The sequence below is a fragment of the Pleurodeles waltl genome, chromosome 4_2 (assembly GCF_031143425.1).
Source record: "Pleurodeles waltl isolate 20211129_DDA chromosome 4_2, aPleWal1.hap1.20221129, whole genome shotgun sequence".
In the NCBI taxonomy this organism is placed as follows: Eukaryota; Metazoa; Chordata; class Amphibia; order Caudata; family Salamandridae; genus Pleurodeles; species Pleurodeles waltl.
Window position 1 is genome coordinate 205,227,505 of NC_090443.1, and position 26,468 is coordinate 205,253,972.

The 26,468-nt window shown below is 45.4% G+C and overlaps 1 protein-coding gene across 1 annotated transcript in view; it reads right to left on the reverse strand.

Annotated features, from left to right (window-relative positions):
- The window catches only part of NTMT2 (N-terminal Xaa-Pro-Lys N-methyltransferase 2), a 624,679-nt gene that overhangs the window by 408,441 nt on the left and 189,770 nt on the right, over positions 1-26,468 (reverse strand). Inside the window, exon 2 of the mRNA XM_069231083.1 lies at positions 1,157-1,332. Within this exon, the coding sequence (XP_069087184.1) occupies positions 1,157-1,332 (176 nt within the window). The remainder of the gene's footprint in view (positions 1-1,156; positions 1,333-26,468) is intronic.

Below are 26,468 nucleotides of genomic sequence, written 5' to 3' on the forward strand. Positions count from 1 at the left end.
GCCGGGCCTTGAGGTTGTAGGCCTTCAGCTGTATATTCCCATGCACCTCCATTTATAAAACAGAAAGGGTCCCTACATCAACAACAAGGTGATGTTTAAATTAATCTAAGCCACTGGCACTCGCACGGTCCGCATCCCAATCCACCCACCATGTCGCCTCAGTTTGGATTCAACCATTGGCAAATTAGCCTTGACCCTGCTTCGGTTCAGGGAGGCCCTGGTTTGGGTGTTTGGGCTGGACTGTTCCTACTGGAGACAGGTCAAGACTGATTTGCATATAGCTGCGTCCAAACACTGAGATGTCACAGTGTGCAAAATATCGATCGATTGGGATGTAGCCCCGAATAATTCCCAATGTCAGAGAATATTTCAAGCATTCCACACATCACTTTTTGTATACTTTAGTAAACTGAGAACATCGGCATATTCCACAAAGGTTCCAAACAATAGTGCCACATGGGAATGTTTTTACATCCAATTAGGACACCCCGCACTCTTTGAGGTGCTGCTTTAATTCTCATGAAATGATCAAGTAATCTCTTTGTAGAACGTCTAAGGCAGACAGCCAAATGTAATGTATGTGTATTTCTGTTTTTGCTGGTGTTCTGAACATTGGTACTTGCTGTTCTGGACACTTACATGCGCGAATTTTTGAACATCCCAACAATATACTATTGAATCAGTCGACTCTTACCAAATTACATCCACCTAGCCGTACATTTATCATATTTTGTTTTCTACGGCATTGCTGTCAATTTATACAAATTTGTGTAAATCAGGTCAGAATAGCCAACAAGGCAGCAATTTGTTCACATGGTAAACGAACATAATCAGATCCAGCACTTTAGTATTTGCCTTTCTGTTGAAGGGAAGGTGAATTGTGTCGATGTTTATTAGACTATGCTGATGGTAGGAAAATGTTTCTCAGCGTAGCAAGCTTTCGGCAACTTATTTTCTATCGGCATTCAAAGAATTTTGTGAGAGATAAAAAAAAATTGACTACCTTCACTGTTGTTGATAACAGAATTGTGAACATTGCGAATTGTTATAACGCCACACAAGACACTCTCCAGCTTTAAACGAGCTTACAATGCGACAACTGTACATGTAACCATTCAAAATGCCAATACAATAGGGCAAGTATTTTCTTGCTTACCCCAACAAACTTTCTTAGAAATTCTCGGGACGAAGCAATATCAGTATCTGAGAGCTCAAGGAAGTCACCCATCATACCCTCCTCTGTCGCTGGCACGTCCTTATAGAAATTTCTTGATCTGGCATAAAACTGCATCTCGCCATCAATAACTTGACTCGTCAAGGCATAAAGTTTAACTGAAAAATATAAATACGAGTCATTATTGAGTTGTTATAATAATAATCCAAATACCACCTGTAGTACTACTATCTTAGTACTATTACTACTGCTACTTCTAAAAATAACAGCAATATACATTATAAAGATATAGTAAGATTAATACTAACAACAAATGAATACATGTTAGAAACTCACTAAAACATGCAACTCTCTAAAGGACGTTTTTGGTGATGTGTGGATATTTATAAGTAATGACCTTTTTTTGAAGTGCAAATTTTGTTACTGGTTACTGAGAGAGACGTTTTCTTGGACCGGCACCTGCCCTGCCTCTAACGCACTCATGTCTCCGGCCGGACTTCTGACCGAGGTACCCGAAGGTGGTCCAAAGCCCCCCCGGACAGCGTGGCTGGTGCTGCTCCTGCACCTGCTGCACTTCCTGGCAGCAGTGCAAGGTAAGGGGGGGTCATGTGATGCCCTTGCCAGTAACACCTGCAGCACAGCTGTTCCTCATCACTTTTCGCTGTTTTCATCACACACCTGCAGTCGTGCACCGACCACTTTAACGCACGTTTGAACTCAGAAGGGAGCACTGCCATGCATGCCAATATCGGCAGCAGGTTTCTTGTGCCAGAGACTAATAATTTGTGCTAACTTTTCATGTTTGCTTTCTTTGCATCACAGATGAATGAATTTATTAACCATGGTATAGTTACTTAAAACCGTACATGATTCCATCGCGGGTTTGCTATCTCTGTCACACTTTCTGTGTGATGCCGGCTGAGGACATGCAGGAGCAATGGTCCTGTCTCTGTACAGGGTGGGGTGGGGGTTTAGGGGACAGTGAGGCAAAGGGATCCGCAGGTGGCTGCTCAGTGCTCGAGGCGGGGACTGGTTAGTGGGGGATAGGGAGGGAGGCGGAAAGAAGATGATAAAGAGAGGGGAGAGACATCTACACCGAGCAGGGGAGAGCCACCTCTCTTGGAGGGAGGGCATCTGTTCAGTAGAAAGGGAGAGTGACCCGTCCAGACCTGAGGGAGATGCGCCTCTTCAGTGGCCAGCGGTCCCCCTCCCAGAAGGGAGGGATGCTTCTTTGGATGAGAGGGAGGAACACCGCCTTCTGCCGGAGGAGGGGGTAAACATGTCATTCTAGAGGTGGACATGATCGCCAAAGAGTGAGAGACCTGGAGAAAGGAAGAGACACCGGGCAACAGAAGGGACGGCCTTCACCCAGCATAGAAGGAGAGGGTCTGTCCAGCAGAGGAGAGGGTCTGTCCAGCAGAGGAGAGGGTCTGTCCTGCAGAGAGGGAGAGGGTCTGTCCAGCAGAGAAGGAAAGAAGCTTGTGGAGCAGACAGGGAGCGAGTTTATCCAGCAGAGAGGGAGAGAGGCTATCCAGTGGAGAGAAACAGGGTCTATCCAGCAAAGAGGGAGAGGTGCCTGCCCAGTACTGAGAAAGGGGGTCTGTCCAGCGGAGAGGGTCTGTCCAGCAGATAGTGGGAGGTTATGTCTAGCAGAGAGGGACGTCTTTTATCCAGCAAGAGAGGGAGATAATCTGCTCACCAGAGAAGGGAAGGCGCCTGCCCATCAGAGAGGAGGAGGGTCTGTCCAGCAGAGAGGGAGAGGGTCCTCCGAGCATAGAGGGAGAGGATCTGTCTGACAGGGAAGAGCAGTACAGCAGAAAGGAAGATAAACCTCCGTAACAGAGGGAGACCTGTGGTGCAGAGGGAGGCTTTCGTCAAGTTTAATGCATGAGGCATCTGCCGTAGTAGAGGTGAGGGGCACAGGTGCAGCACCGAGGGAGAGGCACATGCGCAAGAGTGCCACCTGTACCACACAGAAGAGCACATGCACCATAGAGACGGAGATGCACCCTTGCAACACAGCAGGGGATGTAACTGTGCCATATACAGGAATAAGCAAATGTACCATAGAGACAGAATGCACCCCTGCAATAGAGAGATGTGCACCTGTGCCTTTGAGTAGGAGACACACCTGTGCCACATAGAGAAACATGCACACGTACCATACAGACAGAGATGCACCCTTGCCAATAGAGAGGGAGAGGCACGTGTGCCATAGAGAAGGAGACGCACCCGTGCCGCCTAGAGGGAGAAGCGCATGTACCATAGAGATGGAAATGCACCACTGCAATAGAGAGGGAGATGCACATGCACCAGAGAGTAGGAGACGCCCCTGTGCCACACAGCCAAAGAAACACACATACCATAGAGACGGAGATGCTCCCCTGCAATAGAGAGGGAGAGGCAAGTGTGCAATAGAGTAGGAGACGCACGTGTGCCGCATAGAGTAAGAAGCACATGTACCACAGAGACGGAGAAGCAGCCCATGTAATAGAGAGGAGACACACCTGTGCCACAGAGAGGAAGAAGAACATGTACCCTGGAGACATAGATGCACCCCCTGCAATAGATAGGGAGAGGTACCTTTGCCGCACAGAGGAAAAAACACGTACCATAGAGACGGATATGCACCCCTGCAATAGAGAGGGGGTAGGCAGATGTTACCTATATAGTAGGAGATGCACCTATGCCTTTTAGAGGAAGCCACACATGTACCATAGAGACGGAGATGCAGCCCTGCAACAGAGAGGAGTATGCCCGTCTGCCATAGAGTAGGAGATGCACCTGTGCCACATAGAGGAAGAAGCACCTGTATCATAGAGGCGGAGATGCACCCCTGCAATAGAGAGGGAGAGGCACCTGTGCAATAGAGGAGGAGACGCACCTTTGCCACACAGAGGAAGAAGCACATGTACAGTAGAGATGGAGATGCAGCCTTCTCTTTATTGATGTCAGAACTACACTTTCACAAGTGCTTTATTAACCTCCTTGCTTCCTCAAATTTGCTTGAAAATGCACCATTTGCCCACTCTTTTAAAAAAAATCTTTCCGGGGAGAACCCCCGTAGCTCGGTTGTACAACGGAACACGGACTTTCAAAACAACTAGTGCCTTAACAACGAGGTCGGAACACCGACCTCATTCTTACTACTAATGATTTTACCACGAATGCCTTAACAACGATATTTCGTTGTAAAGGCATTCCTGATAAAAAGCATTACTAATAGGCACTACTCACCCTACATCCCTCACCCCAGCCCCCCAACCCCACCCCAAAACCTAAAACCCCCTGACCCCCCACCCCCTCCTCTCCCCAAAACCAAAAACGCCCCACCCCAAAACCTAAAACCCCCTGACCCCCCACCTCCTCCCCAAAACCAAAAATGCCCCACCCCCCAACCCCGCCCCAAATCCTAAAACCCACTAACCCCCCACCCCCTCCCTAAAACCAAAAATGCCCCACCCCCCAACCCAAAACCTAAAACCCCCTGACCCCCCTACCCCCTCCCCAAAACCTAAAACCCCCCACCCCCCCAAAACCAAAAACGCCCCACCCCCCAACCCCTCCCCAAAACCAAAAACGCCCCACCTCCCCAACCTAAAACTCCCCACTTACCTTAGTCGACCCCTTGTCACCTGCATCGTCCTCCTTCGTCAACTCCCTTCTTTGTACCTTAACCACGCATGTTCGTTGTTCAGAACATACGTCGTTATGGCACAAAATAACGGAGTCGTGGTTAAAAAAAGCGTTGTTGCGCTTTCGTTAACCACGACTTTCGTAAATAAAACATCGTTATAAAGGATGTTTCCCCCGTAACTCCCTTATGTTAGTCAGGCTGGCTCGCTACACTTGCTTGTCACCGTGCACTCACCAGCAACTCTTAAGCCCCACCACTTTCAAATGTCACCAGCCGCCACTGGCCTCAAGGAGCCAAGAAGCCTTCCAACTCAGCTTCCACTGGTGGATCCAACCTCAGGACCAGTGAGGTCATCTGATTTAATTCCAGTATCCAAACGGACTTCGGTATTGGATCCCTCTCCGGCACCAGATCCCATGCCGGAGCACAATCCCAATGCTGATGCCAGAATCAACTTCGGACAATGGCTGCCAACCCATAGTGCTGTCCAATGCAGAGACACCGCCGCCCACACCTCAAACAAGGCTGTATGCTTCTCTCCTGGAGCGAAAGCCTAATGACCACCTCTCTGCTTCTGATATTTTGCCCCTGCCTCTCACAAGAGCTTATGTCCTGCATTAATTTTTTGGCAACTATTTGGATAATGGTGGCTATGATGCTGGGCATGAGTTTTCCCATCCTTATCAGAGGACAGTAGGTATTAAGACCTCGAGAATGTCAGTGCTCTGGATATTTCCCCAGATACTTGATTTGGTTTCACCTCTGGTCCCAGCCACAGAGGAAAATGCTTTCTTTTGCAATGGTTGTGCAGTGGGCAGGAGGGATCCTTAATCTTTATCCCCGTACTCAGGAAATTAAGACCAATGCCCTAACTGAGGTGCTTAAGCCCAGTCAAACAAGTTCTGATCTCCTTCTTCACTTCAAAAATCTGCTCTTACAGACTCGCTCTTAGGGGCCTGGGCTAAACCCTGTTCAGGCCTCACTGCTTAACATTTTCCATATCCAATGTGACACTTGGGGGTATTCAAAAGCTGAGGAATCTGTTAGATAAAATCTTTACCAGAAAGAATGTTACTAAAGGTAAGTAACTTGTTTATCTGGGCTACTGAGTTGAAAGGATCCTATTGTTGCCCCGATGCTGTGTTCACAATTAGAAGGGTTCATATTAGAAGAATATTGGATTTATCAGTGTTTAAATTTCATTTTTTTTTTTACATGTATGGTAAACTATGCTTGTCTTAAAATGACTTTCCAATGTAATGTGTAAGAAAATAAGGGCCAGATGTAGAAGGCTTTTGCGCCTCGCAAACGGCGAAAAATGCCGTTTGTGAGGCGCAAAAGCCCTTACACAATGCAGAAACACATTTTGCGAGTCGGTACCGACTCGCAAAATGTGTTTCCGACTCGCAAATAGGAAGGGGTGTTCCCTTCCTATTTGCAATTCGCACCGCAATGTAGAGTTGATTTGTGACCGTGAAAGCGGTCGCAAATCAACTCACAGTTACCATCCACTTGAAGTGGATGGTAACTCATTCGCAAACGGGAAGGGGTCCCCATAGGACCCCTTCCCCTTTGTGAATGCTCACAAAATTATTTTTTCAGAGCAGGCAGTGTCCTCTGGACCACTGCCTACTCTGAAAAAAATAAAAACAAAAAGGTTTCGGTATTTTTTCTATTTGCAGCTCGTTTTCCTTTAAGGAAAATGGGCTGCAAAGAGAAAAAAAAAACTGCTTTATTCAGAAAGCAGTCACGGACATGGTGGTCTGCTGTCTCCAGCAGGCCACCATCCCCGTGAATGCCTAGACTCGCTATGGGGTCGCAAACTGTGACCCACCTCCTAAATATTTATGAGGTGGGTCTTTGCGACCCCATAGCGAGTCGCAGAAGGTGTCTGAGACACCTTTCTGCATCGCGAATTGCGAGTTGCAATTTGCGAGTCGCTATGACTCGCAAATTGCAAGTCGCAATTTGTCACTTACCTACATCTGGCCCTAAGTTATTAGAGTTAGTAAAGGGGGTGATGGCCTACCTTAAGCAATAAACACATTCCTTGTCAGGGTAAAACACTGAAGACACTAAATTAACCTGAACTTAATCTCCTGTAGCAATGGCAAAAAGCAGACAGGCTCAACTTAGATGCAATGTGCAAAGTATTTATGCAGTACAAAACTGTAATAAAGCCAAGATACAAAACAAGGAAAATCCTATATCAATCTAGAAAAATTGAATAAATTGTATTAAAGTAAATTACACCAAAAGGACAAAAGTCCAACTAAGGGCAACTGAGATATTAATTTGTATAGTTTTAAATAAAAATAGCACTAACAAGGTAAGGGCCAACTGGGATCAACTCGTAATGGCAGACTGGAACCTAGGTGTGAGTTGCTGCCCACCGTGAAGAATTGTGGATCAGATGCAGGATCCAGGTTCGACCTGGTTGGAACTTTTACCTTGGAACTTAGGTTCTCATTGCAAGTTTGGTGAAGGGGATTACTCCGTCACAAACCTGCGTATTACAAGTTCCATTATATCCTATGGAACTTGTAATATGGCGGGTGGGATATCCATCACATTACTGACGGAATAATCCCCTCCGCCAAACTCGTAATGACCCCCAGAGTCTCACAAATGGAAGTTAAAAATCTTTAGCACAGCAAGGTAGCAGGCTGTAGCCGAGGAGGACTCCACAAAGACAAATAGCCTTCGGACGAGGCACAGTGAAGCCATTGGTTTTTGGTAGGAAAGCTCCAAGCTACAGAAATTCAAATTTCATGCCCAAGGAATGTCCTTTACCAGCAAGATACTTTTGTTGCCTTTTCCACGTCAAGATTTCTTTATTCCCACTTAGTAATGTTTCTGCAGCTCAGATTCTTCCAGAGGAGAAAGGTTGCAGCATGTAGCCAAAGAGGGCTTCAGGAGGCCAGACACCTTCTCTGTGAGTTCCTGCTGGTTTGGACTTGTTGCTGCAGAAAACCTCAGAGCAGAGGAAATCTGAAACTGTAGCCCAGCAGCAACACACCACAGCCAGATCGGCGTGGGATGTTAGTCCCGGTCCTCCAGAGGTTTTTGGAGCAAAAAAGTCTCTAAATTTCAGATTTTCATGGGTGGTAGAAAAAGTCCAGCCAGACACGGCTAAAGGTTCCAGGACCTCAGGACAGCACTTGAGGGTCAGGACTCACCCCAGCAGAGGCCAACAGCTGAGTCCAGGATCTTGGAACTAGTCAACTGGGCAGTTGCAGGAAAGGCTTCTTGTAACTTGTTGTGTCCCTATAGCATGAACAGGAGGTCCGCCTTCTGACCCTTGGATTCCACTTCTTTGTCCTTTGTACATGAGAGAGTAGGTCCAGACATTCAGGGCTCTTCTCAGTTCTCAGATAGCAGGGCCAGTCCTCTTCTGATATTCCTCAGGTGCAGTAGTGTTCTTACTTGGTTACCTTGGAATTACACATTTATGCCTGGCATCAGCTTGTGGGTGGGGGTGATTCCTGCCTCCTCCCTAACCAAGGGGGTAAATGTTCCCAGGCGTTACCCTACCCACCTTCGTAGCCTGTGCTTTACTGCAAAGAATCCCACAATGCCTCTTTCTGCCTAAATCCAAGACTGTAAAATCATTCTCCCCTTGCCTGTTTGCCAACCCCAGAGGAGTGCCCAGAAAAATGAGCAACACCTCCTCAGTCATCATTTTAAACCAGTTCGGGGGCCAGTTCTCTCCAAACTGGGATTAGAGCCTGCCTGACTAGGGGAGCAAAGAAGAGACCTGTGCTTGTGTCATCTAACATCTGCCTGTGATGGGGAAGCCTCTTCCAAGTTGATAATTAAGTTCCTGTGCACTGCCCAAATGGTTCCCCTACCAGAGCAATAAAAACACCTCCCCACATCCAGAGCTTTGTCTCTACCCTGGGAGCAGTTTTCACAGCTCATTCAGGCTTGAGCAGTAATTGGGCTACAGCTGGAGGCCAATGCAAAAGAGCCTCCAGATGATTCAGGCATGGAAAAGGTAACTTTCTAAGAGTTCTTTTTTTCTTAAATATTTATAAAAATACTGATTTTACTAGTGAATTAGGCTTTTATTAAGTATTAAAAAGAGTCCAATAATGGATTTGCTAATTGTTTCCTAGCCAAGACAGCTTTATTACATTTATAATTACATCCAAGTATTCCTCTATGAATCAGCCAGCCTTGCTACACTGTGTAAATAGCTTTTATAAGCTAGTCACTGTAAGGACATGGTTAATATTAAAATTCTATATGTCCTACTTTTAAATACTATGCATGCTGCTTTATGGGCTATATCACCTACTTAGCAGTGACATAATTATTTTAAAGGAAGGTTTAAACCTGTCAAAAGGGTTTATTTCGACCTGTTGAATTGAAAGCTGCTTCAGTCAGGCTAGAATGCTAGGCCCAAGGCCTTGTTTGCACTGCTTCTATAGTAGATGGCACTGGCCGCTTTTAATCTGCATACTGTGGGTATACTTTGTACTATATAGTAGGGACTCAAAGGCAAGTTTTAGGGTTACACTAATTCAACCATGTTCTAAAGGGGAAGCACATGCATTTTACTACTGGTTAGCAGGACTAAAGTGCACAGAGTTCTACAGCTTGCAAATACAGATAGGGCATAAAAGTGGGGATATGAGGGTACAGTATGCAAAAGATGGTCATTTCCTTCAAAATGCTTTTTTGGTGTGTCTTGTGAACTTGTCTTTGATTTCGTATTGCGTAAACTAGAATAATTTAAAGCTTTTTGGTCATTTAGTGAGCAAAATATTTTCTTGGTTGAAAATTCATTTGAAATAATCATTCATTCTTGGTCTAAAATGTTCATTACCATTTAAATTCAACATTTAATAAATACTTTGAAGAACATAATTATGTGTTGTACTACCGTCTTCGCAGTGTCACATAGAAGCATGTTAAATGTGTAGTAATTGAAATATTGTACTTTATTACCATGTGGGGTGCTGCTCTCTTATTCCCCCTTTGCAGGTACAAGATGCTATCTGGACTTTAGTCCCAAAAATAAGACTAAAACAAAAAAGGCAACAATGCAGGAACAGTTTTCGGAGCAAGAATGCTGCCATCAATATTAGGACACTAAACTCAAAGGGACTGCGAAAAATCAAAGTGTCACACAAAGAACAAGTATAGCAAATGGGCAATGCCCATTCAACAAGAGAGGGGTAAGGGTGTGGTATGTGGCTACTAGTGCACCTTGGAGCACACTGTTGCAAAAATATTACTAAATCACGATGCTATAGAACACTGTAATTTAAAACGTCACATTTTCCACTGGAATAGATACTAAATTTGCCTAGGTACAGTTGTGCTGATAGAAATACATAGAGCACAAACAAGAATTTGCGGAAATCGAGTTTGTAGGAAAGTGCCACTGTTGTCATGGTTACCCACCACTTTTTGTCTTATGTTGATGCTAGCTTTGATTAAAAGTGATCTGGGACCCTGATAACCAGGCCCCAGCATTAGTTTTCTTTCCCAAAATCCGTACCTTTATTTCTGCAATTGGCACACCCATGGCACACAGTTAAGTCCCTTGTGAAAGGTACCCATGGTACCAAGGGCTCTGTGGCCAGGGAAGTTCCCAAGGGCTGCAGCATGTATTATGACTCCATAGGGGACCCCTCACCAAGCACATGTACACTGCCCTTGCAGCTTGTGTGTGCTGGTGGGGATAAAAAGGCAAAGTCGACATGGCACCTCTCTTAGGGTGTCATGCCCACAATTACTGCCTGTAGCATAGGTAAGTCACCCCTCTAGCAGGCCTTAGAGCCCTAAGGTAGGGTGCACTATACCACAGGTGAGGGCATAGCTCCAAGAGCAACCCCTATAGTGTCTAAGCCCATTCTTAGACATTGTAAGTGCATTGTGGCCATAGTGAGTATATGGTCTGGGAGCCTGTCATTACGATTTCCACAGCTCCATAATGGCTTCACTAAATACTGGGAAGTTTGGTATCAAAGCATAGTGTGGGCTTTATTGAAAAATACACCCAGAAGGCATCTTAGAGATGCCCCCTGTATGTTAGCCAAACTGCTAGTGCAAGGACTGACCACCCTGTGCCAGCCTGCCACTTCCAGGCGAGTTTCTGACCACATGGGATGAGAGCCTTTCTGCTATTGGTGGCCAGAAACAAAGCCTTTCCTGGGTGGAGGTGCTTCACATCTCCCTCCTGCTGGAACTGTAACACTTGGTGGCGAGCCTCATAGACTCAAGCCTCGTGTTACAGTGCCCCAGGGCACTCCAGCTAGTGGGGTTGCCCGTCCCCGGACAAAGCCCCACTTTTGGTGGCAAGTCCGGCGGGAAAATCAGGCAAAACAGGAAGGAGTGACCACCCTAGCTAGGATCACCCCTAAGGTGTCCAGGGCTGAGGTGACCCCCCCTCCCTGCAGAATCTTCCACCTTGGTTTGGAAGACAGGAACCAATAGAGTTAGGTATGTGCCCCTCTCCCCAAAGGGAGTGGACATAAAAAGGGTGTCGCCACCCTCAGGGACAGTAGCCATTGGCTACTGCCCTCCGACCCCTGAAACACCCCTAAATCTAAGATTTAAGGGCCTCCCTGAAGCCAGCTCACCAGATTCCTGGCGGCCTGCAAGAAAGAAGAAGGACTGCCAAGCTGAACCCCGAGCAGAGAAGAAGGAAGACGACAACTGACTTGGCCCCAGCCCTACTGGCCTGTCTCCTGCTTTAAAGAACCTGCACAAGAACAGTGACGCATCCAGTGGGGCCAGAGACCTCTGCCAAGCTCCAGAGGACTGCCTTGCACCCAAAAGGATCAAGAACTCATGTGGGCAGCAGCACTGTCCAAGATGAAACAACACCCAAGGACTCCAGCACCACTCCAAATGCGTGAGTTCTGACCCCACTCTGCACCCGATGCCCACAGCCCATGTCCAGGTGGCCCAATCAGCTAGAGAGGATCCCCAGGCAATTGCCAGCAAGTGCCCACCCTGGATTGACCTCTCCACCCCTCTACGACGCCGCCTTCAGAGGGAATACAGAGGACCCCGCTGACCGCGAAAGCTCCGGACAAAGATATCCAATGATGCAGCTACGCAGCAGGCAGCCCTCCTCCCTGTCGAGCCTGTGGTTTGCCCGAGACGACCCCCTGGACCTCATCTGCAGTATCTGAGTGACACCAGGGGTCCCCTTATAGAGAATCATTGGAAACCCGAGGCCTTGTTTGCACTCTGCACCCGGCCGCCCCAGCACCACTGAGGGTGTATGTTTGGTGCCTTCTTGTGGCCTCCCCAGTGCTCCTCTAAACTCCCCAGGGTTGCCCTCTGAAGACATGGGTACTTATCCGCTTGCAGATCTGAAACTGAGTGCCCCCAGTCTCCATAGGAGCCTATGTTAGTTTTGCCTCATCTTTGACCTCTGCACCCGGCTTGACCCATGTTGTTGGTGGTGGGTGTTTGTGGTTAACTGGAACCCCAACCTGTGGACTTCCTAACCCCAGGAGACTGGAACTGTAAGTCGAATACTTACCTGTAAATCATACTAACTTTTTTTCTCCCCAGGAACTGTTGCTGAAAATTGCACTGTCAGCCTTTAAAACAGATAATTGCCAATATTTCAAAAACTGTATAACTTATAAATTTCAAACAAAGTGCTATTGATATATGTGTGAAATAAGAAACTATTGAAGTACTTACCTGCAACTTGAATCTTGTGGTTCTAAAAATAAATTAAGAAACTATATTTTTGCTACATAGAAACCATTAGTGTGGAGTTAAGTCATTGAGTGTGTGCGTCTTCTATTGTCTGTGTGTGTACAACAAAAGCTTTGCACTACCCTCTGATAAACCTAACTGCTGGACCACACTACCACAAAAGAGAGCATGAGTATTATCTACTTTAGCCTCTGTTAAGCCTCTGGGGAACCCCTTGACTCTGTGCACGCTGTATCTCATTTTGATATAGCATATATAGAGCAAGCTTCCTACAGAGTACCAGCAAATTTGTCATTTGTACATCACCAAGTAAACTGCTGATATATTTTGAAATATCGGTATAGTTAGTTTTTAGACATTTATATTTTGTTGTGTTTTAGAAAAAAAAACATTGAACGCACAGCAAATGTGACAAGAAAAAAACCAAAATTTACACGCATCATTATTACCCATTGCTGGCACTGAGTACCTTCCCCGCACCTCACCCCCCAACACACCTCTACTTCCAGCACCTATGAAAAAAGATAGACCCAGACTAAACCAGACTAAACCAGACACAGAGCTTTACAGGTGTAGCCAACAGACTTCTGAAGGATTCAGATTCTGTTCTCATTTTAAAGATATTGCACTTTGATTCCATTAACAGTAAAGTAGCGTACATATCGTTCCATTTCTTATTCCGGTCAAAATACTTAGATGAATAACACAAGAACTATTTTTTAAGTTTTGCAGGATAACTTCTAAGCACAGTCTTGGGAATGATGCATCATTTTTACTCTTTCACCTCAATTTTAGGAGGGCCTAGAACCTCCTCGCGCCACATTAGCATATTCTTTTACGCTAATGTGGCCCAACGAGGTGAAAATCGCTGCGCCATATTTACAAAGTGGTGCAATGCATGCATTTCACCACTTTGTAACCCCTTGCACCACAATATGCCTGTGTCAGGCAAAATGTATGCGGGGGGGCACAAAAATGGTGCTGTGGAATCTAAGAGATTCCACTGCATAATTTTTTGTGGTTACTTTTAACGCTTGCTAAGCGCAGGCATTAAAAGGGGCCACACCACTGGTTTCAATGGGACCCTATGTACTGTGCAGGATTAAGGCCAAACTTTTGGCACTAATCCTACACAGTACATCAATAGCGTCCAAAATTTTGCTGCTATTGCCTCTACCCTACGCCGTGGTGCACCGTTATTAAATACGGCGCACACATGGTGGCGGTAGGGGGTGCTATGGGGCGCAAGAAAAGTGTTGCTGCACTTTTCTTAAATCAGTCCCTATGTTTGTAGATTGTAAATCCATTCTAAAGTTCCAAAAATCACCTTAAAAACAAGATGACCATAAATATATCCACCATAAATGTATCCCTTTGAAACAGTTCTGCCCAGAGTTCTCCAAGTAGCAGTCACTCGTGGCATGAGAGATATGGTATGGTGATGGACAGTGAGGAACCTACTGCAATGAAGATGCCCCAATTATATGTGGCACAGAAGGTACATATGAATTTGTGGTGGGGTTTCTGCGTCCATACCAAAATCAGTCCCTCATATTTACAGACTCTGTTTGAAAAAAAAAATTAAAGGGTTTTCTTTAGCTCTGTATCTTCAGCATAAATGGATACCTTGAAATAGATGTGTACTGGAAAGAGGCGGTCAAGAGCAGTCTTTTGTCCTTTGACAGTTTCCACCCCTGGCTGCTATAAGAAAATGCACCCTTTGGCTACTTCTTGCGATTACATCACAATTGTAACTCCATCTCTGACTTGACATAAAAGCTTTACAACCACAACTACCTGTAGCGTTGTCCTTAGCCTGGGTACCCACCAATGACTACGCAACATACAGAGCTGTAATCACACGTCTTTAATATTGTGCGTGTATCTGTGAAGAACCAACATTCTAAACCAAGCTTTCATTACATTCTATTCTAGGGATTATGTCACACCGATATGGATTCCGTGGGAGTCAGAAAGGTTCCGTTCTAAATCATGCAAGAAAATACAGTTCCTCCTCTGTTGAAATGAAAAATATTTTTTTTATAAAATCATTAGACATACATATTTATAGAAACATTAAGAACTATGGGCCAGATGTAGCAAAATTTTGAGAGTTGCAAATGGCCCAAATCGCAATTTTCGACCCCGCAAAATCAGAAATGGGATGCAAAAATCCAATTTACACAGTGCAAATTGCGATGCGAGCCATTACCAACTCGCATAAATTGCGACCCCATTGTGCGACCCGCAAATAGGAAGACGCAATTTGCGAGTCGCAAACCATATGAAAAAGCCAGTCTCAAATTGCGGCTAGTCGCAAAAAGCCCATTTTGCACACCCAAATTACCACTAAGTCAGAGCAGGTGGTAACCATAACCAAAGTATAAAAGGAGACCCAGAAGGCATCTGGGTTACTCAAAATAGCTGAAATATATGTGATAGCAAGGAGGAGGAGAGTCCACGCCGCTCAGCAGAGGAGGAGGAGGAGCCAGAGATAGGAGAGGATATATAGAACCAGGCAGACACTTTTCCAACAAACTGAGGAGGAGATTTATGACAAATACAGACTAAGTAGTGCAGCAAAATTAGAATTAATTGATCTACTCAATCCGCAGCTTCAACGACAGACTGTGCGCGGCAGCGCCATCCCCACACATGTGCAAGTGCTATGCTCACTGCACCATTTGGCCTCGGGTAGCTATCAGGGGGTCATTGCTGTGGCAGGTGGGGTATCCCAAAGTGCACTCTCCCGGTTCTTCAGATGTTTCCTAGATGCCATACTCACAAACATGTCCAGATACATATACCTACCCAGGAATGAGGCAGAAATTAACAGCACCAAATTGGAATTCTACAGAATTGCCAACTTCCCACATGTAATAGGGTGTGTGGACGGGACACATATACAAATATGCCCTCCTGCAAATCTAGAATATCTGTTCCGCAATCAGAAGTGTACACACTCACTGAACATCCAGGTGGTATGTGCCGCCCATTATGTCATCACTGACATGGTAGCCAAATTTCCAGGGTGTACACATGACTCGTACATTTTCAGGCACAGTGGGATAAACCAACGCCTAGAACGTGGGGAGTTTGGAGACAGATATCTCTTAGGTATTGCTGAAGACACCCTGAAGCCATACACACAGGTTACTGTAGAAACCATCCATGCCCTGCTAACATTGTTAATTTTTGCTAAACAGGTGACAGTGCATATGCGCTACGACCATGGATACTTACCCCGTACCTAACACCCAGCAATGAGAATGAGAGGCGATATAACAGTGCACATAGGCAGACCAGAAATGTCATAGAGAGGACCTTTGGACTGTTAAAGGCAAGATTCCGATGCCTCCACAGAAGTGGAGGTGCGCTCCAGTATGCCCCAATAACAGCATTCTGGATCATTGGCGCATGCGCAGTACTGCACAACATTGCCACCAGACGTGGGCTACATCTCACCCCTGAAGACCCAGATTCGGAGGATGACGAGCAAGAGCTACCACATCGCCAGCCTGGGGATAGAAGCATTGCAAATCAAGGCAGACAGAGACGGGACCACATTGCAAACCAATACTTTGGAAGGTACGTTGCAACTGTCACCACACTCACTAATGTCACACACAAAGAGCCCAGTTGTGAAGTGGATCAAACAAAACATCTTAATAAGTGAACCTAATGACTAAAGAACAGAACTGTCGGTAAGGGGCTGCACATGTTCACCCTTAATGAGGACACATTAACTGCATGTGCCTCATGAGTCCTGCAGTGTTTGTGCCTAACTCCTCCTCCTGGTACGCCCAGCATGGCTCGTGCCAGGTGGGTCAGCAGACCCCTGACGTGCACTGCCACTCCGCAGTACACGTGTGTCTGTGGCATATGCACTGCTGATAGTGGACCCCTCCTCACTGTCCTGAGGGGTCTCAGCCGTGCCCCTTGCCACCTGCCTGGCCTCCAACATGTCCACAGGGTGGCTAATGCGGCCCAGTTCCCGCGCCACATCCCCTGCAAAGTGGCCCAGGTCCACCTGCAGGCTCACGGTCCGTCGTGACAGGCCTGTGGTGTTCACTGCAAGATGGACAATGGACGCTGCCATGTGGTCTAATCTTTGCACTAGTTGGCGCTCACGGCGCCTTGCACTTTGTCTCTCAGCCACCAGTTCCGTCACCAGTTGGCTTATTGATAGTGTTAGGTCACTGACATTGTCTTTCAGTCTTGAGAACTGTGTGTTCACTTCTGCCAGGCCATGAGTGAAATTGTGTTCCATCCTCTGCATTGCCCCAGAAATAATCCTTAATTGCCTTGTTTGCAGGCACTGACCAGATAGGAGGGATGCCTCAACTGCAGACATGGATGCCTCCCCTATATCCTCCTGGGCCACTGCCTGGACCTGGACTCTGCGTCTGCGACGCAGTGGTGCTTCTGCCTCTTGCTGTCTCACAGTGTGGCTGGGATCAGGTGTCGTGTCTCTTTCCTCCATGTCCACTTCTTCATCTGGAGGGAACTGTGGTGGTGTTGTGCTGGGCCCTGTATTGGCTGCTGCAGCCTCCTGCCCTGCCTGTGGCCTGCTGTCTTCACCCTGGATGGTGTGGCTGGTGGGGGTGTCTTGTGGGAGACCTTTGGGACATAGGGAACACACTGTCAGTCTCTAACATCTGTTGTATGCCTCCTAATAAACATTTGCCTATATGCTGCCTACTGTACTACATTGCCCATAATGCACCATTCTGGTGGTTGCTAGTCTGGAATGGAGCTAGTCTGGTTGTGCATGCTGCTGTGTACTGGGTGAGTGCGGGTATAGCATTTATAGGTGTACATGCATGTTTCATGGTACTCACTTTTGGATGTCCCTTGCGCTGACGTGTCCAATGCTCCCATTATTGACACTGTCTCAGGCTCCAGGGTCTGCTCCACCAATTCCTCCATGGCTGTGGGTGGTGGGATGGTGGATGGGCCTCCTCCTGTGCCCCTCATCTCCCTGAGGCGCTCTGCCAACTTCTCCTTTGTCCTGGAGCGCAGGTCATACCACTGTTTTTTAATTTCTTCAATACTTCTGTGGCTCACCCCTATGGCATTGATCCTCTCCTGGATTTCCTGCCAGATCCTCCTCTTTTCAGTATCTGGGACACTCAGGGATGCCTTTCCAAAAAGATGGTCATGGAGCTGGCAGCATTCCTTTGTCAGCACCTCAAGTTCCTTCTCAGAGAATTTTAATTTCCTCTTCCTTCCTGCACTGCCTCTGTCTTCCATGGTTGCAGCTATTCCTCCAGGTAGTTGCTCAGCAGTTTGAAAAGGGTGTGGTCCTCCCTCCTCCCAGGTGTATTTGATGACTTCCTGGCTCTGATGTCATCAGCAAGAGCCAGGAAGTGTTTTTCCAACTGTTTTGCTGCACCTGCATGCAATTTGCGGCACAGTCGCAATTTGCGACACCCGACTCGCAGATTGCGAGCTCGTTTTTAGCGAGGTCGCAAAAAGCAACCTCGCTAACAGCGGACTCGCAATCTGCGGTGCAACATCATTTGTGAGTCGCAAATTGATGTCACATTTTTTTGTTCAATCCCATTTTGCGAGTCAGAAAATTGCGAGTCGCAATGACTCACAATTTCCGACTCACAAATTTTTACCTTCCTACATCTGGCCCTATATCTCTTCAATCAATCTTCTTGAGCTTTGATCATCTGACCCGATCTGGTTGCTGAAAGCTGTAAACGGTTATCTTCAGTGACAGATATTTCTAAAGATGGTTAAGAAGCAGCAACAGTCACTGAGTCTTCAGAGTCAGTTTTTATTTCACCATTTCAAGTTGAAGACCGATGAAACACAGCCCTGAAGTGAAAAGAGTCTCTGGTGATAGACTTCCCATGGCATTAGGCAGTCACCATGTATCTGAGCGAACAACAAATCTTTTTTTAACAAGATGTCTTTTGCATGCCCCCTCTTGTCTGCTGTTGGGGGAAAATCTGTTAACTTAAACAAAGACACAATTTGACAAAGTAATATGGGTTTAATCGATTATACCAGCTGAGGAAGATCAGTCATCTCCTTGGAGAAGAAACGCTGATGTTCAAGGTGCCACTAACATGCAGTGATAGTTCAGCCGAAAAACCACAAAGGGAAAGGTTACAAATTCATCATTTACGAAAGCAATGTTCAAACAGGATATACAAAATAACATTAGTAGGCGTAGTTTTTTGTCGGAAGCATAAGCACATGTATGTGGACCCAGCCTTACATGATTAGTAGAAACCCCCTGTGTGGTTTTAGCTTCTAAGAATTTAAGCGGTACCAAAGATGTATTTATCTAGCTACACAGTGCAAGGTCAGGCCTTGCTACATGCTGATTGACCCAAGCCACCTGGCTTTTGTATGTGGTGTACTTAGCTAAGTTTATCTGTTTTGTCTTGAGTGTGCTTGCAGTTTCTGCAGAAGCAAGTGACCACGCTATCTGACATTAAGGTGTTATCTCTGCAGAAGCATGTACATTTCATCAGTATGTCTTAAAGCAGTATACGCACCTGATGTGTGTTCCTCCATGTGTATCAAAGCAAGTTGCGGAGGGAACCGTGAGGGCCTGTACAGAAAAAGCAGGCCCTAAAGTGATTGGTGAATCTTGGTTCATCTCTTCTAGAAGATGGAAAATGTGGTCAACTCTTTTGTGACATCTGCACCAACCACCACTGTTGTGTCAGTTTGCTGAAACTTAAGGGAAATGTGACTTATTTTCGTGCAGCAGCTCAGTCAGCTAACCACAAGGTGTTTCTTGAAACTGAAGAGTGCTATGTGACCTACGTGTAAACCACTGATCTCTTCTGAACCCAGTGTGTTCTATTTCATCATGTATATTTGTTCCCATGTTAGGCCTGTCACCAATTACATAGGTTAAAAACTAACTCTAACATGAAATGTTCGCATGGGGGTCTGGTGTCTTGGATTTGTGAGGGTCTCTGCATGATGCATCCCATTTTTCCATGCATCACTGCATAACCTTTCATTTTCTGCTTGTTAACCAAGTCCCTTGTAGGAACCATGTTTTCACTTTCAGCTCTCAGTGGTCCACTGAGATAACTTGATTGTCATTGCTCTCCCGAACATCAAAGACACAGGACTTTCACCTGTGGTCGACTGGGGTGCTGAACGATAAGCTAGTACAGTAGAATTCACTACTGTTTTAAAATTAAGCTTCTCAAGAGTTGCCCGCTGCACTGCTTTTAGTGTACTCATAAAACACTCAACAAGTACATTGACCTGTGGTCATTTCAACAAGTAGATTGGCCTGTGGCCATAAAGGTGTGACATTTAGATGATTTATGTTCAGATGCTCCAGATAATCTTTAAATTCTTTACTGTTGAATGGTGGATCATTGTCAGACTTTACAATGGCTGGTATGCCCCATGTCCCAAAGATGCCAAGTTTTTTAGATCACTCTTTCATGAGTAATGGAGGCGAGATCTTTAAACACAGGAAAACGACGTGAGTATTCATCTACAATCACCATTAAATGATATACATTATCAAGTGGACCAAATAAACTGATGGCTATTCCCTCCCAGGCATGTTTAGGGAGCTCTCACATGTTCAGAGTATGTTGGGTAACCACGGTTGACATGCAATTGCATATGTGACAGGCCTTGAGCTCCTTTTTAACTCTTTCATCTAAGTATGTAAACCAAACTCACTCTCGGAGAACTCTCTTTGTGGCCACAATACCACAATGTTCTTTGTGAGCCACCTCAATCATTTTCTGTAGGTGATTCTCCAGAGTCAGGAACCTTGACCCTCGTAAAATAATTCCTTCCTGAGTTATGGACAATTCATATTTGACATCCTTATTGAGAGATCAAATGTGTTTGTTCCACGACTAATGTGTAATTATGTCTTTTAACTTCAGCAGGTCACTATCATGACTTGTGGCAGTGACAATCTGGGCTAACGATACAACAGCTGGTGTACTTGACTTGGCAGCAAAAATTGTATGTAGGCCTCAGCCATCTTGTATGGAGTAGCCTGACCTTCTCTAGGCACTCTTGAAAAAAAGTCAACAGGATTCTGATCCTTTCCTTAATGATGTACAATTGTATAATAATAGTCTCGTAATCGTAGTCCCCATAGTTCAATGCGAGGACGCTTCTTGGCTTTTGGATTGCCAAGGATGGTCAGCAAAGCTTGATCATCAGTCACCAGCATAATCGGCTTTCCACACAGGAATACATGGAAATGTTCAAAAAGCCCATACCACAGCCAAATTTTCTTTCTAAGGCTGTGAGTAAGCATGTTCTGTTTGAGACAAACTTGTACTAGCATACGCCACAATATGCTGTTGAGCATTTGGGCATCCACTATGCTGTGCATGGATAGCACCTATCCTGACCTGGCTAGCGTCAACCACAACCTCTGTATGAAGCTATGGATTAAAGTACACCATTTTCGTAGTGTTTTTAATGGTGTGTTTGATTCTGTTGAGACTTTTCTCACATTCTTATGACCATTGAAAATAAACATTTTTCTTTGTCATCTTTCGTAATGGAGCACTAAGGGTGTCAAAGTCTTGTATGTATCTGGAACAGTAACTGGCCATGCCAAGAAAAGAATGCACCATTGAAACACATTTTGGGGATTAGCATTTTACAACGCTTGTACTTTTGCAGTATCAGATGCCATACCCCCATCAGAAAATATATGGCCGAAGAATTTAAGGTTTGCCTTGTTGAACTCACACTTGTCAGAATTTAAAGTCAATTATATATATCAATGAGTAAACAACATACTTGTGTGAGGGCTCTATCATACTCCTTGACACACCAAAACTAAGGGCATGATTTAGCCCTTGGCGGACACCATCACAAAGGTGATTGATGGGTATCCCGTCCGTTGAAATCTAAATCCCATTCTGTCCTATGGGATTTAGATTTCGGCGGACAGGATATCAGTCACTGTTGTGACAGAGTAACCTGTTCACCGAGTTCTAAATCAGGCCATAAGTCTTTTATATCTAAACCTGTTCACTGAGTTCTAAATCAGGCCATACGTCTTTTATACCTCAAAACAAACCAACATGTGTTGAAAAGTTCGTAATGTGCCTGCAGTTTTCTTCAAGTTCCAAATGATGATAATCTTTATTCAAATCAAGTAAAGAGAAAAGACCTTGGAACTATTCAATTGCATTATCATGTCAGCAATGTGCGGCCCTAGATGTTGTTCTCTTTTGATTGCTTTGTTTGCCTGACATGTCAACGCATATTTGCACAGATCCTTCATTGTCCTTTTTGGGCACTATTACTACGAGAGAAACCCATGGTGTTGGACCAGTGAAACGCTCAATAATATAATGATTAAGTGACAATTCAAGTTCTTTTTTCAACAACTTCTTGCAAATGAAAAGCAATTTGTCTATGTCTCTGATCCACAGGATGGACATCCTCAATAATATGCAGCTTTACTTTCTTAGTCTTTTATTCTCCTAAACATAAAACAACAAAGGGAGTTAACTTGCTATTTTATGATGAGCATTCATGTTGTAATTCACAGAAATCAGTCCCATGACAGCAGCCACGTTGAAACTGAGCAAACAGGCACTGACCGCTAAACCTTGAAGCACATGGACCAGATCTTGTACCTTAGTTTTCTTATGTTTCACTGTTGCTACAAATTAGTTTTTTTTATTCATAGACATTGATGCAGCCCAAGTATAAACTTGGGATTTCAATGGCAGAAGCTGCGGTAATGGAGACAGTTAATTATATTTCTCTTCAGGCATTACATTTATCAATGCACCACTGTCGATAATGACAGGTATTGCACATACATTTATTTTAATGTAATCTATGGACATTGTTTGTATGATTTTGATGCTTTAGCATGTCGACTTTTCTTTGACTGACATTTCTCTTCACAGGCAACCAGCCCAACAGGTGACCGTTTTTCATCGACATGGCACAGTCACTTTCTTCCCTTCCACTTATTACTGAGGCAGAATAACTGTTTGACGATGACTTAGATGATGATTGACTTTGTTTAATATCTTTTTGCCTCAACTGATGTCGCCGCTTGGCCTTGGGGCCGTGCATCAAATGTTGCTTCTGGAACTTTCTGGCAGCCATTTTGTCTTCACCCAGTGATGTACTTACCTTTTTCTTCACTTTACACATCGTCACAAAATGGTTCTCTTTTCCACAGCCTTTGCATCTTTGTCCAATGGCGAGACACTTTCCTTCATGTGGAAATTAAAATCCACATCTGAAACACAAACACAACTTCTCTTTACATGTAGGGATCACTCTGTGTCCTTCAGTCTTTTGTTCAAATTACTTTTCACACTCATGACTGACTCGCTGTGGGCACCTCCAGCCTCCATGTCAGAAGCTTGTTTCTCAGCATGTTCCTCAACTCTGGCAGCCATTAACACTCTCTCCAGATTAACAGTTTCTCTCAGCATTTGTCATCTGAGTGAATTGGACAGGCATCCATAGATAACTCTAAGCCACATGTTTTCTTCATCGTTAAATTAATTGAACTTACAGTGTTTGATGAGTACGTCAAGTCTTTCCACAAATTCATCATTTGTTTCAACAAACCTTTGACGTTCTTGACTGAAAACATATTGTTAATAATCAGCATTTGGTACTGGACTGAACTTCAGATTCAATGCATTCTAAATCTGACGTAATGTGTCTTCTTCATCAGTTCTCAGCATTTGCTTTATGACTACTTTCACATCATCACCAGCAAGTTTTTTGAGATATTTGATAATCTTTCTGTTATCTGTCTCTTCAAAGGCATCAATGAAATCCTCAAAGGTCTCTATCCAGGTAGTCCATCTATCGTCAATATTTTGCATTTTGGCGGTTTTGAAAGGCGGTGGTGGTTTCAGGAGGCGGCAGCAATGTAACTCTTTATGGGAGTGGCTGACACTGAGGGTGGAGCTCTTTCAGATGCTGTTGGCTGTCTCTGGGAATCTGCACCATCACTGAGGCCTCAGGACAGTTCAGCCTCCAGGTCATCCAGGACAGTCTTCGGTGATTTAACCTTCTTCTTGGTCTCCATCAGAGCCTTATCACTTGTGGAGACCTCTGGAGTTGTTCTGAACCACCACCTGGCAGCTTTGGTGGTGTGCCATTTCAGGTATTTTACAGCTCACTGAGACCAATGCCAGTGCTTCTTCTTGGGTCTCCTTGCCAGGTGCTGAGGTTTTAATGCTCCACTAATCAAGATTCTGGTAAGTTTAATAACTATATGCTTCCTTTTTACTTGTTCTGTCAGCCAGTGCTATTGTTCGAAATGATGCATAGCAAGTTAAGATTGCTTTGACTACACTTTGTAAACCAGGTTGTATCCACCTTCAGCATAAACGCTCTGTACATTGTATAACTTTGTTTTTCATGGCAGTACAGTACCTTTTTGTATGATCTTGGTCGCAGCTTCTTGACCAACAATACATAGACTTCTTAGATACATTTTCTTTCTATTTACACAGTTCACACCTGCTGGAGTTGCACTTTGACTTCTCATACAGCAACCGTCAACCCAGCACTTCGACGAAGGCACACGTGGCTGCAGGATCAGTTTGCTTGGACCACGGCAAACTCTCCAGAAGAGCACTTTCTTTTTCAGATTACTTATCCCCTATTTCGTCGCCAGTTGTAGCATCTTCCCCAAACTGGGTTACCCGTCAATGACTACGCTACCATGGAGCTGTAAATCATGCGTCGTTATTCCTTTGCATGTACTTGACATTCTAAACCAAGCTTTCATTGCATTCTATTCTAGCAATTATGTCACTCTGATACAAAGTCTGCTTGGAGTCAGAAACAATCTGTTCTCAATCAGGCAAGACTATACTACCTCAAAACATTGTAGGAAAGATCCAAAAACTGGCCCCAAAAAATAACATTCTGTAAACATTTCAAGAAAGATACCCTAAATCAACAGACGATCAGCTGGTCTGTGTCATAACATGTAATAAATTCATCAGCTAACCAAATATTATAAATCATAACCCAACAATAACAAATTTTGACGTCTAACAACTTGAGATTCAAGAAGCCTATTGTAGGAAGCTGGCTCGGTATCTACTATCTCAAAGTGAGAGACAGTGTGCACAGAGTCCAGGGGTTCCCCTTAGAGGTTGATAGTGGCAATAATAGATAATACTAATGCTCTATTTGTGGTAGTATGGTTGAGCAGTAGGCTTATCAGAGGGTAGGTTTAAACATTTGTTGTATACACACAGGTAATAAATGGGAACACACACTCAAAGACTTAACTCCAGGCCGATAGGTTTTTATATAGAAATATATTATTTTCTTAAGAACCACAAGATTCAGAATTCAAGTAAGTACACAAATTGTAAGGTACTTGGCATAGGTAAATATAAAACTGTGAATGAAAACAGTAATGTACACAGTTTGGCACAAAATGGCAATAAGCTATTTTAAAAGTGGACCCTGAAAAATTCAACCGTTCTTGGGGGAGGTAAGTAAAGGTTAGTTTGTCAGGTAAGTAAAGCACTTACAAGTTCAGTATCCGGGGCACAAGCAGCCCACCTTTGGGGGTTCAGGTCAACTGTAAACACCCAGCACCACCAACACAGGGCCGGTCAGGTGCAGAGGTCAAAGAGGGGCCCAAATAACATGGGCTTCTATGGAGATTAGGGGTGCTCCGGTTCCAGTCTGCTAGGTGGTAAGTACCTGTGTCCTCAGGGAGCAGACCAGGGTGGTTTTATAGAAAACTGGCAGGGCCCAAACAGGCACACAAAATACACCCTCAGCGGTACAGGGGCGGCCGGGTGCAGTGTGTGAACAAGGCGTCGGGTTTTGTGTTGAAATCAATGAAGGGACCCGGTGGTCACTCTGGCGATGCAGGCAGGGCACAGGGGGGCTTCTCGGGACAGCCACCCACTGGGCAAAGATGAGAGCCACCTGCTGGTCAGTCTTGCACCAGTAGTTAGTTCCTCTCGGGCCTGGGGGCTGCGGGTGCAGTGCTTCTTCCAGGCGTTGGGTTCCTTGTTACCAGGCAGTCGCATTCAGGGGGATCCTCTGGATTCTCTCTGTAGGCATTGTCGTGGGGTGGACACATCCACGCCTGGGGTCCTCACTGCAGTGTTGGTTTCTCTGGACACGGGCCAGGGGCATCAGGTGCAGAGTGTTGGGGACTCACGCTTCAGGAGTGAGGTGGGAGTCCCTTTAAAGACAGTTTCTTCTTGGTTGTTTTGGACAGAGCCACTGTCCACAGGAGTTTCTTGGTCCTTTGGTTTGCAGGGCAGTCCTCTGAGTCGGCAGAGGTCGCTGGTCCCGCTGGATGCGGCGCTGTTGCAGGTTCTTTGAATCTGGAGACAGGCCGGTAGGGCTGGGGCCAAAGCAGTTGTCATCTCCTTCTTCTCTGCGGGGTTTTCAGGTCAGCAGTCCTTCTTCTTGTTAGGTCGTCAGGAATCTGAACTCCTGGGTTCACGGTCAATGGCTACTGTCCTTGAGGGTGGCTACACCTTCATTGTGCTCCCTCCCTTTGGGGTAGGGGAGCACGTCCCTATCCCTATCCCTATCCCTATTGGGCTAAACCCTCCAAAACAAGATGGAGGATTTTCCAAGGAGGGGGGTTACTCAGCTCTGGTCACCTTAGGGGTGGACCTGGCTGAAGGGTTGATTCCTCCTTGTTTTTCTCATTATCTCCCCGGCTTGCCGCCAAAAGTGGGGTAGGCATCTCCACTAGTTTGAGTGCCTTGGGGCATTGTAAAACGAAGCCTGAGCCTTTGATGCTCACTGCTAGGTGTTACAGTTCCTGCAGGGTGTGAAGCACCTCCACCCAGTGCAGGCTTTGTTTCTGGCCTCAGAGAGCACAAAGGCTCTCACCCCAGGGGGTCAGAAACTCATCTCTCATTGGCAGGCTGGCACAGACCAGTCAGTCCTGCACTGAAAGAATGGGTAAAATACAGGGGGCATCTCTAAGATGCCCTTGGTGTGCATTGTTTA